The sequence below is a fragment of the Alligator mississippiensis genome, chromosome 8, assembly GCF_030867095.1.
Source record: "Alligator mississippiensis isolate rAllMis1 chromosome 8, rAllMis1, whole genome shotgun sequence".
Classification (NCBI taxonomy): Eukaryota; Metazoa; Chordata; order Crocodylia; family Alligatoridae; genus Alligator; species Alligator mississippiensis.
The window spans coordinates 80,841,141-80,858,030 of NC_081831.1; the positions used below are offsets into that span (position 1 = coordinate 80,841,141).

Below are 16,890 nucleotides of genomic sequence, written 5' to 3' on the forward strand. Positions count from 1 at the left end.
CAAGGACAGATCGAGGTGGATGTTTGGCTGCTGAAAGGTGGGGAGGGCGGTGGGGATTGAGCAGGGGAGAGGGGCTGGAAGTGGAGAAATGGGGAAAAGCCCCACCAGGACCTGCCCTGGTGCAGGAGCATGGCAGGGGGAGGTGAAGTCTCTATTAGGGAGGGTCCTGTGGGTCAGGTGTGGGGTCCAGGTCTCCGGGAGGGATGGCCCGTGGATAGCGTGTCATTCAGCGCTCTCCTTTTCTCTCCATCTCGACTGTCTCCTCCGTGAGGTTGGTTTTGCTTGACCTCAGGGTGGTTGTAAATGCCTCTTCAGCTTTTCTCTGCTCTCGTGGGTTGGATCTGGAGGCAGCCTCCCCCCAAATCTGGCGAGAGGCAGTCTGTGGACCTACCCGAAACAGGACGTTCCAGGAACCCCAGGAGGGCTGTTCTTAGGAGACTTCAGGATTTTTGTTGTTGTTGCCTTTGAGACCTTGCAATAATTATGTGGGCTCTTGGGTGCTTTTGTAAATGCTGCTTCCCAGTTCTTTGAGGTCTGTGTGTCACGAGGGCTGTGACTGTGATACGGGTCTGGTTTTTAAACCTCCTTTTTTTTTCAGACTAGGCAGAAAAACTCTTCCCATGTCAGTAAGTGCTAACACATGTTTGAAAACCGGACAGAGAAACCACTTTTGGCCTTGCCCTTCCCTTCCTTACTTCATATTCAATGAATGTGTTAACGCTATGTATTCATCAGCTTCTCAACACTTCGGGAAAAACGGTCGTTAAACTGCAGTTTGTTTTTTCCCCCAAGTGGAAATTACAAATGCGGTGTATGCAATAAAGGAAGTGAACGCCTATTAAAAGTAATGAGCCACGTTTTTGGGGTTTTTTGTGTTTTTTTTCAGAAAGCTGAGGAAGTGGCATGGCTGTGGATGTGTTTGCCTTGGAGATGAAGGCAAAGCTGGGGAGTCCTTGTGTCTTTTCTCTTTTATCTGTCGGGCTTGAACGCTGCCCGGTGGAGTCAGGTCCCCAAATGCACCTGGGAGAAGAGCGCAGCGGTCAAAGCAAAGCCAGAAAGTGCTTTGGGGAATTCCTCTGTCATCTTAGTGTCACACGCACGCTCCCGGTCTCTCTCTGTGCGAGCCTGTGTTACGTGTGTGCTTATCTATGCAATATAAAGATATATGCAGCTGTGCCGCTCTGGAAACAATCGCAAGTATAATAATGCCCTGTCAAGACCAAGTAATTAAGGGCTTAGATACGGCGGGCAATCTTTCATTTCTAACGCTTGGACTGACCTTTTAAAAACACACCGAAAGTGCTGGGTGTTGAATTATCTAAAGCCCTCCCTAATTGTGCCCATAAAACGGAGCGCACCCCTTTGCACACTGGTTTGATGTGCCCTGGAGACTTGCCCGTCGAGCTGGTGTTTGTTTGCACAGTTAACTCAGATATGCAAAGCAGCGCATGCTTTAAAGGCCGGGTGAAAACGTGACCTTAAAATAAACAACCTTAGCGCTTGGTGTATATAAAATTTAACATGTTCAAAGGCCTTTGCTAACATAAAAGTGCAGTGTAATTATTTTACCCTCCTTTGGGGTTACAGGAGTTCAACAAGTGAGCTTGCATTTAGTGGTTTGGGGTTAACAGTCACTCCACAACCTCGGGCACAAAACTTTTCCTCTTCCTTTTGTCCCAGTTTATCCCAGTTTTATGAAGGGGCAGCAGCCTGCTCCTGCTGAGATCGGATTGAAGTGGTTGTAAAATGCCTTGGATACCTGAAGGGGAAATGCTCTGCAAATGCAGCGTAGCCTCAGGTGCTGTATAGACTTGTGCTCTTAGGTCATGTCTGCATAACCGATGATAACTTGATAACAGCCTTCAAATACCTGAAGGGCGATTATAGTGAGGATGGAGATGGCCTTCTCTCTGTGCTCGTAGGGACTAGGAGCAATGGCCTCAAGTTGCAGCAGAGGAAATTTGGGTTGGAGATTAGGAGGAGCTTGCTGACTAGTCAGGGTGGTCGAGCACCTACCTGGAGAAGTGGTGGCATCTCCATCCTTGAAAGTTTTCGAGAGCAGGTTGGACACGCACTTGGCTGGGATGATTTCGGCAGGGACGATCCTTCCTTGAGCAGGAGCCTGGACTAGATGTGACCTTGTGCGGTCCCTTCCATCCTGATTTTCCTATGGTCCTTCAAATAAAAAAAAGCCTGCAGATTTGAGATGGAAAGGGACATCCAGAGAGTTGGGTTTGCTGTTAGACGATCAATTCCCATGCTCTGTATTGGATGAAAGAAGTATTTTTAACGTGATCTGTAATTCTGGAGGAAGTAGCGTTGGCCGAGCCTGGCCGTAGAGGTTATCTCAAGGAGTGGGACTAGCGGGAGGCTTGGCTTTCCCTGGGACTATGGCCTGCCAGGTCTGGTTTTTCCCTAGTCTGACCTATTCTTCCTAGCTTTTCTTATTCAAAGAAAGCGAATGGCCAAGTAAGCATGGAGACAGTCTTCCTATGGTTTGTGGTGTATGAAGATGGCTTCAAAGGGCTTGTTTAAAACATGTCCCCCACCCTCGAATTTTCTTACTGCAATATCTGAAACATCACATCTTGTTCCCCTTGGTGCTTCAGGATGTCTCAGAGCACTTTCCATAAACATTAGTCACTGAAATTAGTCACTGGAAGTGAACTAGATGCTAACCAAAGCAAACCGAATACCGAGGTTGAAGCCGTCTGGCTGTCGATCACCCCCCTCTCTGTTTTGAAGTTGAGTTGTCTGTTGGCAGGAGAAGTCCCTGGTTCTTGAGTCACCAGACTCTTCCAGGGTAGGCCAGACTCGTTTCTTCTTCTGTTGAAAATGGAAAGTAAAATACTGATGTTAGGGAAACCTTATACCTCGGACAGACCTCTGTGGGCTACCTCTGTTACAGCCGCTTCGTGGCGGGCACTGGTTTTGCTTGCCCGTGCCTGTTTGAACGTGGTAAGGCCGTTCTACCAAGCCAGATTCCCTTTGGCGCTGTCCTTGGCAACCTCTCCTATTTAAACGTAGAAAGCAGCATTTGTCTCAGTGGAACTGGTTCAGCTCAGTCGACTGCGATGCAAAGAATCTAACTTGGCATAAGTCCGTGCTGAATATTTGATTTGCTTGAATTGAGTGTGGAGCTTGTATTTAACCGCTAGGAGCCATGCAGTTCCTTGCTTTCAGTAAAACTGCGGATACATTTAAATACACAGTGGGCACGTCTACACATTCATTAATGCACCCTAGTTACTGCGCATTAAGTTTAGTACTTGGAGGAGAACCAAGTACTAAATCAGCGTGCAGTAATTTGCACTACTGTGCAGTACATAGGCGACGTGTGGGGGGAATGGGGAGCACGTGCTCCCCCTGAGATTAGCTCTCACCAGCTGGGGAGCGGGGGCATCAAAAGAAGTGCCAGCGGCACGTCTGGTTTTGCCGCCGGTGCTTGTGGAGTCAGCGATTGGCCGCTGGGGGACTCCCCTCCGGTTGGTGATTGGCCGCTGGTTCCCCCTCAGACTCAGGAGGCAACAGTCTCTGTGGTGCACTAGCACTAGCAAACGGGTTTTTAGCGACGCTTACTGAGCGCTAGCTGAATAACGCTGTGCAGTATGGGTTTTGCCTGGCACACTACTGCACAGCGCGCATCTCATGTAGACGCACCCAATGATCAGCACACTTGCTGCAGTAGGTTTGCCGTGGCACCAGGCTAAAGCAATGTTTGAAAAGAAGGTCTTGTCTTTACGGGCTACTTGATATACTTGCCTGAGCGCCAGCCTCTGTATAGGTATGTTGTGTTGGCATAACTTGTCGTTCACAGCAGGGATGCCATTTCAGGCTGCACCACTACACGTCACCGTTCCTGGTCGTGGTTTGTTATGCCGGTGGCCAAAACCGTCCTGTTGATCGGACTCTCATCTAAGCAGTGGATAGAGATCAATCGATTCTTAAAGGTCAATCTAGCCATGACCCAAAGCATCGGGGTATGACAAGTTGGCAAGATAGTGCCTGGATTGTAGAGGTGGGTTATGGGTTGGCACCTTTATAAGATGCCGCTTGTTGTGTTACGCTGTAGTTTCATTTTCCAAACTCACCGTTGAGGTTGTAGTCTCTGATCCTCCCAGTCGGTAGGTAAATGGGGACATGGTCTCCCTTTCATAGAGCAGAAGGGAGAGGCGGGCAAGTAGAGACCCCGTGTCCTCACCAAACCGTAGACTTTCTGAGGGACCGGCAAAGTATAATTTGTCATCTGTGAAAAGCGTTTGCGTTTGACAGCTTTTCTCAGGCAGCCTGTCGATGTGATAATTTAATGAGTACAGATTGCTTGCACCACAGCTGTAAAGCATGCTTTTACAATGCTGTAAAATAAGAAAGTAAGCCTTTGTCTGTGCGCTTTGTTTGAGAACAAACCGACTGCTAGCACAAGCGAAAGGTGGTCATTTATTTTGCCTGGCAAACAGCTACGACAGAGGAGAGGAACTTGCATGACTTTTCTCGGGGTGACAAGGTTCGTCCCAGGGAGCACCGTAGCTTGGTAATGGCTGAGAGGCAGAATTAATATCTAACTAGATGGAGTGAGTTTCTTGCAGGAAGGGGGTGAAGATTTTTCTGAAACACAATGGGAAGAAGTTGACTTTCCTGCAGAAATCCTCCGCCAGCGGGGTGCGGAGAGAAAAGGGCCATATCTTCTGTTCTCCCCAGCGTGGATGCCAAGGGCCAAAAACAGTAGAGTTCCTCATTGCAACCCCTTCCCCCTGTGCCAACAGCGAGCAAAATGTGTCTGTCATTAAATCTCTGCTGCTAAATGAATTAGAAGTGGTGGTGCGATGGGTGTGACAGGATACGGGCATAAAAAGATGGTTTTTGCTGAACAGTTACTGGCATGCTCTTCAGCAACTATCCACCATTCAAGCCATATGCTGTTATTCTGCATATTGTTCTCTACCCCGATTTTGTTCTCTACCCCGTGTCGCTAAGATGGTGCTAGACATCCCTCGTTCACACCGGTGCCTTCCGACGACTCCTTCCACAAGCGTAGTTCGGTCCTGGCACCTCCGCGTAATAAGCTCAGCGTCCTCTGAGCTGCTCGTAGGAGTCCTGCTGCCTGCACTGCCCAAATATCGACCGCCCCTCTAAATAGACACGTAATCGGATCCTGCAGCATGCCTGCCATTTCTTATTTTTGGCCACGGAGCACTTTGTTTTGCAGGGCTCTCCGCTTCGCCGGGGACTCGCGTATCTTTTTACGTGACATCTGTTGCTTTTCTCTGCTTTCTTGTTCATGCCCTTTAATTGGGAGAGAGTCAATTAACTTCACATGGGCAACTCAGCCACCAGCACGTCCGGGAGAGCTCTCAACTCGGTGCCGTATCCCTCTTCGCTCCCCCCCTGAAGTTGTGTCTACGTTTTAGTTCGTGGGCTGTATCGCCAGGTAGTGTTCACAAGCCCGTTTTTAGGGAGGGACCACGCCGTGGATTTCCTTGCAGCGGGTGAGACCAGCCGTGGTGATGACAGCAGCTTCATTAGCGTGTTTATTCCAGTGCTTGAAGTTGACCCGTGGCCCGTAGAGGCGATGGCATTTTCGTGTTCTGCATCCCTTTCTCCCCTTCGTTTGGGAAACGGTGTTTCAGAGCAGCCTCTTTTCTGAATATGAAGTTGTTGGCATTGCAAACCATCGCAGTAACTCGTGCTACATGACGTGGTGCCTTTCTGGCAAGGGTCTCTGCCATTTTGTTTTTACTCAAGTGGCTTTAGGTCCCGTTAGCAGATGGGGAAAGTGAGGCACAGGACAGGGAAGTTGCCTCTCCGTGGCCGTACACGGGATCGAAGGATAGCCAGGAGCAGCCCCTCGGCCTCTGCTCGATCCGAGTGCCTCGTGCCCGGCATTCGTTGAGCAACCAACTGGTGGGTTGGTAGGCGTTTTGGAATTCACCACTTTTATTGTCAGGATGTCTTAATCCCTCATTTCCTTGCTTTTGGCGAAGGAAGGCTGATTTGCAAGACTGCAGACGTGAAGACTTTTGCTGCCAATTGGAGTCCGTTTCTCAGCGTAACGGATACTTCTGGGAGCAAAGGCACCCCTCCTCTTCCCCAAATAAAAATCTCTGCATGTTTCTAGGGAGTGGAACTGTTTTAACAGTTACAATATATATATATATATTTTTCAAATCTCGTTTTTTAATATTTCTTAAGCAACCCTGTGCTGGTTTGCAACGAAATGAGGTGCGGGCCATGTTCAAATAGGCCACGGGGGTAAGAATTAAATGGGCCACGGGGGTAAGAATTAATTACTCGAAATGATTTTCCTGGCTTAAAACAGTGCCCTACACTATCATTTGATTGACAGTTGGGGTCGTTTAGCACTTTCTCACATAAGTGTCATTTAAAAATCTAATCCTTTTTTTAGAGTTTCCTGATGCATCTGGTAGCGGCGTGCCCAGGACAAGGGTGTATTTAAACAAACAGCCTTCGTGGTGATATTAAAGAGTCTGAACAAATCTGGCAGACGGGGGTGCGGGGAGGAAGTAAGCTTTCAGAATGATTAAGTGAATTAGAAATTAATATACACCAAACTAATCTCGATAGTATAAACTCAAGTGAAAAATCTTCCTAGACAGGAAATGCCAGTCATGGGAACTGAAGGAGAGGTTCATGCTGATATTGGACAGAGGACATGTCGGGTGTTTGAAATCAATCTCCTCTTCCCTGGATCATTTCTCTTGTACTCCTAAGAGGCTGCATTATATACAGCTATGTCAACCACCAAGCCCCATGACTTTGTTAATAAGGAACTCAAAGAATGTTTCAGTTTTTCCAGAAAATGTTCTGTGTGTTAGTCTTTGTTTGTACTGGAGCACTTTGAAGCCGAAAATCTGAACTTCAGCATACTTCATACATTTTAACAAGGTCTAAATTCAAACCGGGCCAAAGATTTTCCCCCCCCAGCTCCAATCCTCCTAACAACTTCTGACTCTAAACATTACTCCTTTGAGGATTAAAACACAAAGGTGTGTTTTAGGAAAAATTATTTATTGACTATGAGTCACAGACAAGCCCAGGTCAGAATTTTAAATTGCTAGCGGTATGCAGAAAAGTGTTTCCCACGTGGCATTAAGGGAAAGCGGGTAAATCCACGCCCAGGCGTTCATGCATCCCAAGGTAACTACCATCCTTTGTAGACCCTGCACTCGCATTGCATCTGGACGTTCGGATGCGTTCTCACGACCCGTCCTTCGTTGTTGCTTTTTCTCCCTTTTACACCAGCTTCGCCAAAATTGTACTTACCTGTCCAAAATAGGGTGAGCAAAATTGTTGTTTGGCAAATCATGTAGTCTTTGATAAGTGCAGTGATCATGCTTTTTTCCCCCCCATGTCTCCCTTGCAGTATATAGGCACCTGCATCTATAGAAAAAGTAGTATGGTGCCAAAATTGGGGGTCGGACGTGATGATCTGCTTAGGTCCCTTCCGACCCTACCAACTATGAAACTATGAAAATGGCCACAAATGTAAATTGGTTTTGTATGTACAAACCCCAGGTTGTTTTGCATATCTGTATCTAAGCCGCCAAGCCAAACTTTTTATGGTTATACCACTCCTTGATCAGAACAAATAAATGCTATATTCCTCCCTCCTTTGAAAAGTGTTGCCATTTCTTCAGGGACAGATTTGGTCACAATTTTTTACTCTAGTCATTGGGCAACGTGCTCCATGTGCACATGTTGCACTGCACCACCTCTTTTTATATAGGTGGGTCTTAAATGAAGTAAAATGGAGGTAAGTCTTCCCATGCAATGGGTGCCTTTGCTGCCAGCCCTGGTTTAGTGTTGTTAAAAAAAATGCACGCTCTGATTTCATCACGTCCCCCAAGCTCAACAGCATCCGTTACGCTCAGTAGATAAATGAGACTTTTTTGGAAGGGATAATGATTGTGATTCGTGAGCTGGACACTTCTTTGCGAACCAGTGGGTTGGGTGTCTTGCTGGGAGTCGTGGCACTGTTGCGGGGACGGTCTTTTGACCAGGATGAAAACAAAGATCCTATGTGTTTGCCTGGGTTAAAAAGTCCTTGGGCTGTTTTGGGAGAGTTTTGAGCTGTCGACTCCGGGACAGATTCCAGCCTCTTAAGGGTATTGTAGCTTTTTGTACTCCAGCAAACATCTCGTGGCCCGTTTTTCTGGAAGTTGCATGTATGTTGTAAGAGGGAGGGTTTGTTGTCAGAAGTAGAAGGCGAGGAGAGGAGTCCCAAATTTGGTTTTAGTTTACAAAAATTCTTATTTAAAAAAAACCAAACCCAACCCCAAACAAGCCAAAACCCAGATTTTTTGGAGCAAGATGTGATTTAATTTTGTTTTTGAAATCATGTGGTGGAGAGTCCTGGACTGGAGGAGCCATGGTTGTGGACACCCATTTTAAATACCACTTTTTGTTCAGGATAGTCTGTTTTTTTCCTAAACAAACTGTTTCAAAAGAACAATTGAAACTTAAGTAACTGCCGTGTTTTTCAACGTTGCTGCCTCTCTGCTTTGATATTCAATGAAGCATGGAAAGGGATTTCACTCATCCATGTCTTAGGACCTGTTCTTTTCATTTATGAAATATTGAACAAAAATTATAAAACGGGAACCACTCCTCAAGGAGAGATTTCAGCATTTGACTCCTGCCTTAGTGCAGCCTCTTAGCTTTCAGCTCTGCGTACCGGGTAGCATCGGTGCATGGAGTTGTTCAATATTTGAAAAGCTTGTAAAATTGCAGATTGTTTCACCTGAAATCCATTGACCATGGGCTTTTGTTGATCTTTCCCCAGAGTTCTTCAAAGAACTGCTTGGAAATGCCGAGAAATCCTTGAACGACATGTTCGTGCGAACGTACGGCCGTCTGTACATGCAGAACTCGGAGCTGTTCCAGGATCTCTTTTTAGAGCTGAAACGTTACTACGTGGGTGGAAACGTGAACCTGGAAGAGATGCTCAACGACTTTTGGGCGCGCCTCCTGGAACGCATGTTCCGGTTAGTGAACCCTCAGTACCATTTCACGGACGAGTACCTGGAGTGCGTGAGCAAGTACACGGAGCAGCTGAAGCCGTTCGGAGACGTGCCCCGGAAGCTAAAGCTGCAAGTGACACGAGCGTTTGTGGCTGCCCGCACTTTTGCACAAGGCCTGGCCGTGGCCAGAGATGTCATTTCCAAAGTGTCCGCGGTGAGCAAAAATTGGTGCTTGATCTCTTAACTGCTTGCATCCTAGCTGGTATGGCATCGGGGTATGGCACGGTCCGCTCTGGCCCTGGTTTGTCCAAGCGCTTAAGCACGCAGCTAACTTTAAGCACATGCTTAAGTGCATCGATAGCTTCTTTCTGCTTGAAAATGGACAAGAGCGCATCCCACCGGGGCAAAGTTTGGGTGAGTTGCTGAGTGTGATGCTGTTATGATCAAGGGATGCGCCAGGGCTGGAGATCATTCCCTCGTGTGGGAATTAATAGAGCAGTTGGTGTTGCCTCGTCTGCTCCCTTTGTCCTCTCTGCATTTCGGGAGCACATTGGAGGTTAATCTCTTCTGGAAAGGCAATTGTTTGTGCTACGGTGGCACCCAGGAGCTCTCCGGATGGGACCTGGGTGTTGCCTACATGATGTACGTTAAGCTTTCAACTTCTGTTGTAGAGAGCTTGAAAGAAGTCCTCCTCTGGAACAAAGCCTGCTCGGTGGAGAATGGCTTTTTTAACATTCAATTTGCATTGCATTTCCATGTGTGAATGGTATCGGTCGTTAAAAGGGTATTTCTTCTTGACTACATTGGAGTGATTTAAGCAGGCACTTTTTTTTACACAAGACTGGAGTGTATTTGAATCTGAATTATGCAGTATAAGGAACAGATTGATTAGATGATCTTGTTAAAATGACCATGTATAGTAGTAGTGGTAGTGTTGTTGTTATTAATGCTGGTCTTATTCATAATAATAGTGATAACCACCATCATAATAGTAATAATAATAATAGTAGTAGTAATAATAATAGTGGTTTCCAGTCAAACAGAAATTCACTTCATTTCCCACAGCCTGGAAAATCTAATATCAACATTTAATCACACAGGGGGCTTCTCTTCCTATCTATGCGGTTACAAGCGCCGGGTTCACTTGAAAGCTTGTTAAGATACAAAGCCAGATAGAAGAGTTTGAATCACACTGAGTGACGGACGTGTTAAAAAGCCACTTTCGATATCCTGCAGGCTTTCTTAAAAGGAGAAATGCAATATGGGGAGCAATGCAAACAGTATTTTTGATGATGTGGTTACCATTCAAATTCTTCCGTATTAATATTCAGCAGTCCTAAAAGCTGTTGCCGTACTCATTTTTCTTAAGCAACCCCTCCCACCCCCCACAGGCAACAAAAGTACCCTGCGAGGAGGCTGTGTGCGTGATGGAGATAAAATATTAGTAAGGAAGCAAACTGTGCTCCAGATTTCAGTGGGGGGTTGCAAATATACGGCAAGCAGTCATACTTATTTGGACACCTTCACTGTTTGTTTTTATGCTAGGATTAATGCTTTACATACATTTCCCCCTTGCCGTATTGCTTCTCTGTCGCGAAGGTTAAGTACTGCGGAGCAATACGCAGCAAAATCTTGACGCTTCTCAGTTGATGATAAACTACTTGCATTCAACTGTCAGTCTGCAGAAGAAATAAAGTTTCCCATAACTTCAAGTGAAATGCCCGAGGATTGAACGGGAGTCGGTGAGGCTGAGCTGCTGTACTCTTTTTCAGGTCTAGGATCAGACCTGTGGTCTGGGTCAGATGGAAGAAAGTTTGAGTTTCCTGGGTGGGCAAAGGGTTTCAGTTTTGGTGGTTGCCTTTCTGGTATCTTGTATCCTCATTAAATTTACCGTCAGTATTCCTGGGAGGGAAGGACGGGGAAAATGGAGAGAGGCTTTTGGGGGCACAGGTTGTAGCTGTGTTGGTTTAAGGACATAGGCAGACAAGAACCGAGAGGCTTTTGGTCCATCGAGTCCATGTTGGTCCATGGAGCCGGTTGGGTTTCTTGTACTAAAGCTGATTTCAGTGGCCGGTCTCCGACCTAAGTATGCTTGGGCAAAGAGTTCGGGAGCACGCCTTCACTTGATAGAGACAGGGGATGTGTCCAAGGGAGAGATTTTTCTTTATCTTTTTTATTGCATCTGCTCAAAATTCATCAAAATGTCTTTAGACGCAACACTGCGTACAGTTCCTGCCTCCGTCGTGAATCAAACTCGAACTCAAGGTGGCATCATGATTTTCTTTTTCTTTGAAGCTTCTTGAGTATAGAATTGCGTTGAAGTCCACGATGAATTGCTTGGGTTTACAAAGGGATCTGGGAAAATGTTCAGCTGCAAAAATAGCTTCCACTCCACAGAGAATTAGTCTTCCCAGGATTTCCACGGAAATTTTCAAAGTTCCCGCTGCAAATGAGACAACCGAAAGAACCCCGTGTTGATTATCGCCATTCAGTCAAATGACAAAGTTAGTTGCAATGCTGGAAGATGTCATACTTTTCCATGGCATTTTGGTCTTGTTCTACGGAAATATAATTTGTGTTTCAGCGAAATGTGGTCAAAAACTCTGTTATTGAGATTAAAACTTTAATATTTTGTTACATGTTCCCTTAAAAGATTGTTGGGTGGCCCTGAATCTTTTTTTTTTTTTCTTCTTCTTTTTCATCTTATTTATAGGTTACTTCAATGTTACTGAGCTCCATATAATCGTTCTGTTGACTTGTGGTGTTTGCCTACTATTTCATTCATGGGAGAGGAGAGGAGAGATCTACTTTATAGCGAGGATGAACTTTTTATGTGACAGAGACATGTCTTTTATTTCTGTTGTTTAAAAATGGACAAAGTAGAAAAAAACTAGCACTTTTTATATGACGGAGAAATATCTTTTTAGTTCTGTTGTTTAAAAACAGACAAAGTAGGAAAAGCCAGCGCTGCTTTCTATGCTCTCCTTTTTTTTTGGTAGCCAGCAGACAGAAACGTGCTTATTTGAGAGTTTGCTGGACGAGGCCAACGCATGCACGCACACTGGATGCTGCGCAGCCCAGCTGTTCCTTCCCTTCCCCGTAGTGCTCTACACTAGTGTGGTCTGTATGACTTTTTAATTGCACTATATATTTTCAGACCTTTTCTGTGGGGAAATAGATGCACCTGGAAGGTAATATCCTTGTAGGGAGGAGGAAGAAGTGATTTGGGAAGGCTTCGTTTTGAAGCACAAAAATACTAGACGAGAAGAGAAGTAATGAAACTTTTTCTACCTAAGCTGAGCATGTTGGGAAGTTGTATGGTGCTGCCCTGTGGTCTTAAAAGAGAAATGCGGCTCTTCGTCCTCTGAAGTTGGAGGAAATCCACCGCTGAGGATTTCCACCTTTTGGCCCGAGGTCTGAAATCCCCCAGATCTGTCCCGAACTGTAAGCGTTGCCCAAGAGGAAGAGGCAGGTGTCATTTCTGCCTGCCTGGGTGGGTGCAGATGGGTGTTTTACTGACTCACTGATTTTTTTTTTTGCTCCATTGGCTGTGAACGATTATAAAAGTCGGCGTCTGATCTTTATATCATCTCGTGGAGATTAGTACTTTCTTCCCAACCCTCGTTCCCCTGAGCGGTGGGGGAGGGCAATCCAGTCATCCTGCAATTACTCGGTTATTACTGAGCCCCTGACAAGCATTAAACTCAACAGAGTTAAATTGCTGCCAAACGTTGACATTTCCTGCCTTGAACCATGAGGGCTTTTTCTGTCTTTCTTTCTTTTCTCTCTTTTTTTTTTTTTAAACTGGAAGAGTTAAAAAAAAAAAAAAAAAATCGAAGTCAGAGCACAGAGCAGCTAAGGACAGCTCGAACTTGATATTTTGCAATTCACGGACCTCAGAAAATTCCTCTTAATTAGTAACACATGGTGCAAGCGCGCGGTGGTGCCAACCACCTTCGCAATGCCTTGTCCGCCTCTCTCATCGGTTGTGATGCTTTGCCTATTTACCAGCTCGCTTGCTCAACTCGGCCTTCAAGGGCAACGTGCACGAAAGGGCTTTTTAAAACTTTGTCAGTGGTTATGCGCCCCATGCAAATGAATGGCCAGCTAGCCCGAGAGCGCTCGGCGGCTGCGGCTCGAGTGAACGCTGGCCTGAAGAAGGGTCAGTCGGACCCACAAAGTGCGGGGCAGGAATGGTTGTAGGAACAGAGGCCAAAATTAGGATGTGCTAAAAAACGGAGGGTGAAGCCATGTGAGGTGCTACCAACATCCTTGCATTTGCCGTTATTGCCGCGCGGCTGTCCATTGAACAGAGCTTCGCTGCCGAGTTTGATTTTTTTTTTAAGGTGGGTGCTAACAAAACGCTTGCTGTCTATTAAAGAGATGAGGACTGGTTCATGCCACTAATTCTCAGGTGTAATATAACCTTAAACTGAATAGGATATACCTTAATCCCCCTTTGAAAGGTGTTTGAATAGTGGGGACTAATGCATCCATTTTTCACGCTATCAAACAAATCACCCTCTTTTTTTTTTTGGTCTTTACTTTGAATCTGATGAGTTCAGAATGAAGCTGTTTCAATAAGTCCATGGTTTCCTGGCAAAGGTTCTTCCTTTATAAAATCTTTTTTGGACCGTTAGAGAAATGTTTCTGCCTTTTTTTTTTTCATCAGGGAAAATAGACGATTTGGGTTTTACAGCGCTTATAAAACAGCGGTCTTGTTCCTTAATGTCTGATGTTCGCATACAGAATATGCTCTTTTCCATCTGAGCTGCGCTACAGGGACCACGTGAAGGCGTGCGTTGGCTACGCCGGTTTTGACGGTTGCCAGCCCCTGGCCCACGTGACTTTTCCACTCCTCGCTGGGAATGATGGAAATGCTCGCGAAACGTTTCGGCTCCAGATGCTTGTGCGATTGAAGCAGCAAAGAGTTATGCGTCGGGGAAGACAGTTGAGCTGTTTGGAAACGGGCCTTTCTTTCGGTCCTCGAGACTCCCCTCTCGGTAGAGGAACGAAGCAGAGTTTTTGAAGTTGTAGGTAGAAGCTGTGCTGCAGGAAGTCGTGCCAGGTTTGGAGCCTACCGCCCAGGCGTGTGTTTTCTTTCAATAACCCACCCACTTTTACGACAGCGAGGAAATTCAGAGAGTGGAGAGGAAACCTGGGCTCGGTTGATAGGAGCGGTTTCTCTGGCACCTCTGCTAATGAAGTGTGCAGCGAGGGGCTGGGTGGAATTCACGCCTAAATTTTCATTGAAAATAGTTGCTCGAGTGCCAGGCAGCCCGCCCTTCCTCGAACGAGTCCAACGCTAGAAAATCAGCTGGTTTCTGTCTCCGAAGCCCTCTCCCACGGCTACCTCATCCTGAATGAGGTATTCATTAACCACGAGGCGAGGTCCCGAACCTGAGAAAAGCCCGAACCGGCTGCTGCTTTTGCTTCCGTGCCTCCTGGAGCGGCTGCGGTTCTGAATCAGTGACTCTCAACCAGGGTGCCACGGCCTCGAGATCTGCTCAAGGATGTCGCAGACTACTACACAATGTTAGCACTGTTAGGAGTACAAAAGTGATTCACAAGATGCACCCGGCGATTTCCAACAGCAATTCACAGTGTTAAAAGCACTCTGACCTGTTGCGGTCTTTCTGAATCCTTTGCAACAGAAGACAGACTCTTTGGGTGATTTTTTTTTTTTTTTTTTTTTTTTTTTTTGCAGTCAAAAAACATGTGAAAATGTAGAGCTGGCATATCCCAAGGGGCCTCAAGTCTATCAAGGGGTGCCTTGAGCCTAAAATGGTTGAGAACCATGAGTCTGAATAGAGACCTGGCTTTTTATTTCCTTTTCCATCCAGAATGCTGCTTATAGGCCGTGTTTGGGCCCAAAAGGAGGAAAGCGGCAGAAGGAAACTCGGAGCAAACCTAGCACTGATTTAGTCTCGAGTTCTGTTGTGAATTGAGTGGAGTGGACACATCTACACGCTCATTAATACACCTTAGATACTGCGCGTTTAGGGTGTGTCTACACGTGCATTTAAGTGCACCTAAATATAATGCGCATTAGTTTAATGCACATTAAGCAGGATTAGACACATGCAGGCATGAAAGCACATTAACACTGTGTGTGGACTGACTTGAGACTGAAGTTAGTCCCAAGTCAGTCCACCTACACAGCGTTAATGCGCTTTAATGCATTTAAACATGCGTTAGTGCGCTTTAATTATTTGTGCCTAAATGTAACACCTGCATTTGCAGGTATCAAATTTGGGTGCAGTTAGTGCAAAGTCACCATTTTTAAAGTGCATTAAGGGCACGCACGTGTAGACACGTGCCCTAACGCTCCTTAAAGCGTCTCATGTAGACGTGCCCTTAGTTTAGTACTTCCTTAATAAAGTACTAACTAAATGCTCAGTACCTAGAGTTACTGCACGGTAGCGCCGGCGCACGAGTATTTAATGACGCTTACTGTGCAGTAGCCTAATAACACTGTGCCGTAGGCTATTAGCAGTTTGTGCTGCGCTGTGCTACTGGGCAGTGTTATTAGGCTAATGTGCAGTAAGCGTCTCGTGTAGATGTGCCCAGTACCTCCAAAATTTGTGCTCCCCCTGCCCACCCGGACAATCCAGTCCTCTGCACAAATTCTCCTACTGAAATCACAGCCAAATTAAAAAGGGGCAGCCTTATCACTCGGGTGCTTTGAGGGGAAAACTTGCAAAGCTCGATGCTTCATGGAAAACCTGGCCACAGGGACTAGAAGAAATCCTTTTTCTGGTGCAAAGGGCAGTCCAAACGCAGCCACCCTGCCCTGTCACTCAGGGGGCACGTCGCAAGCAAGAGAGCAGAATAGAGGGCAGCTGTGCTGCAAGGGCATCATCTCCTGTGTGCCAAGGGCAAACATCAAGGCAGAAAACAATACCAAGCAGCTCCCCACATCAAAGATGACCCTGAGTGGACCTGCCAAGAATGTGGTCTCATCTGTGCCTTTAGCACCAGACTTACTGGCCATCTGAGGCACTGTGCTAGGCAATAACCTCTGCGGTATGTTGTAGCAGCAGTCTTGATGGCTTTAATGGGCTACATGTGTCTGCATGTGTGTGGCTTTAGTTTGTGTCTGTCTGCTGGCAGCGATGATGCCTCCTGACCAGATTTAGTCTGCCGTGAGTTGTATTTTTTTTTTTGCTAGCTTCAGAAATAAAGGCAAGGAAAGGTTGGATACTTAAAGCATTCCTTGAGCGTAGCCCCCGAGATCGTGTTCCTGTTGTGTTGTGTGTTCGAGCAAATAAAATGGAAAATGTTTATTTTATGTGCCTCTGGGCAAAGGGGGACGCAGCGTTCGGTCCTCCCTGAGAAACTCAGCTTTACTTCAGGCCGCTAATTGCTCTCGATGGCACTAATATGGACTATCACCAGTCTGTTGCATTTGGAGGCCAGCAGAGTCCTTTTTTTTTGTAAAGTGTTTTGGGGAAGTTCAGCATTTGTGAAGAAAGCATCACAACAGCAGTCGCCGTCTATTTTAGCGGCTCTGAAAAGAGGTGTTGGCTTTCGTTATAGGTTTGCAAGACCATTTAATGAAATCTTTTCACTTCTGCGGACAGAGCGTCTTTCTCTCTCTTTTTTCCCCCCCTTAGCTGCTCTCTAAGCATTTGCTGAAATAGCACCTGCTTCCTATTCTGTGTCTGAGCCATGAGATCTGATCTGCTTTCATATGGGTTCTTGGGTTCCATCTGGAGTTGCCAGAAATTGGGGGAGAGGAGGAAAGGAAAGCATGATATCAAATTCTCTTGTTGCAGTTGCTCATGCCACATGATCGCCATTGTCAGGACCTTGGGTTGACTGGATGGTTTCAGCGTGAAACGGGACAATGACATGTGGGACCGATTAGGATGCTATAGGCGCGCTGCTGATTCGAAGCGCCGTCTCACGC

At 46.3% G+C, this 16,890-nt stretch overlaps 1 protein-coding gene across 1 annotated transcript in view; it reads left to right on the top strand.

Moving 5' to 3' along the window:
• GPC4 (glypican 4) overlaps positions 1-16,890 on the top strand; it is a 98,241-nt gene that overhangs the window by 58,074 nt on the left and 23,277 nt on the right. The window contains exon 3 of the mRNA XM_019492796.2: positions 8,801-9,192. Within this exon, the coding sequence (XP_019348341.1) occupies positions 8,801-9,192 (392 nt within the window). The remainder of the gene's footprint in view (positions 1-8,800; positions 9,193-16,890) is intronic.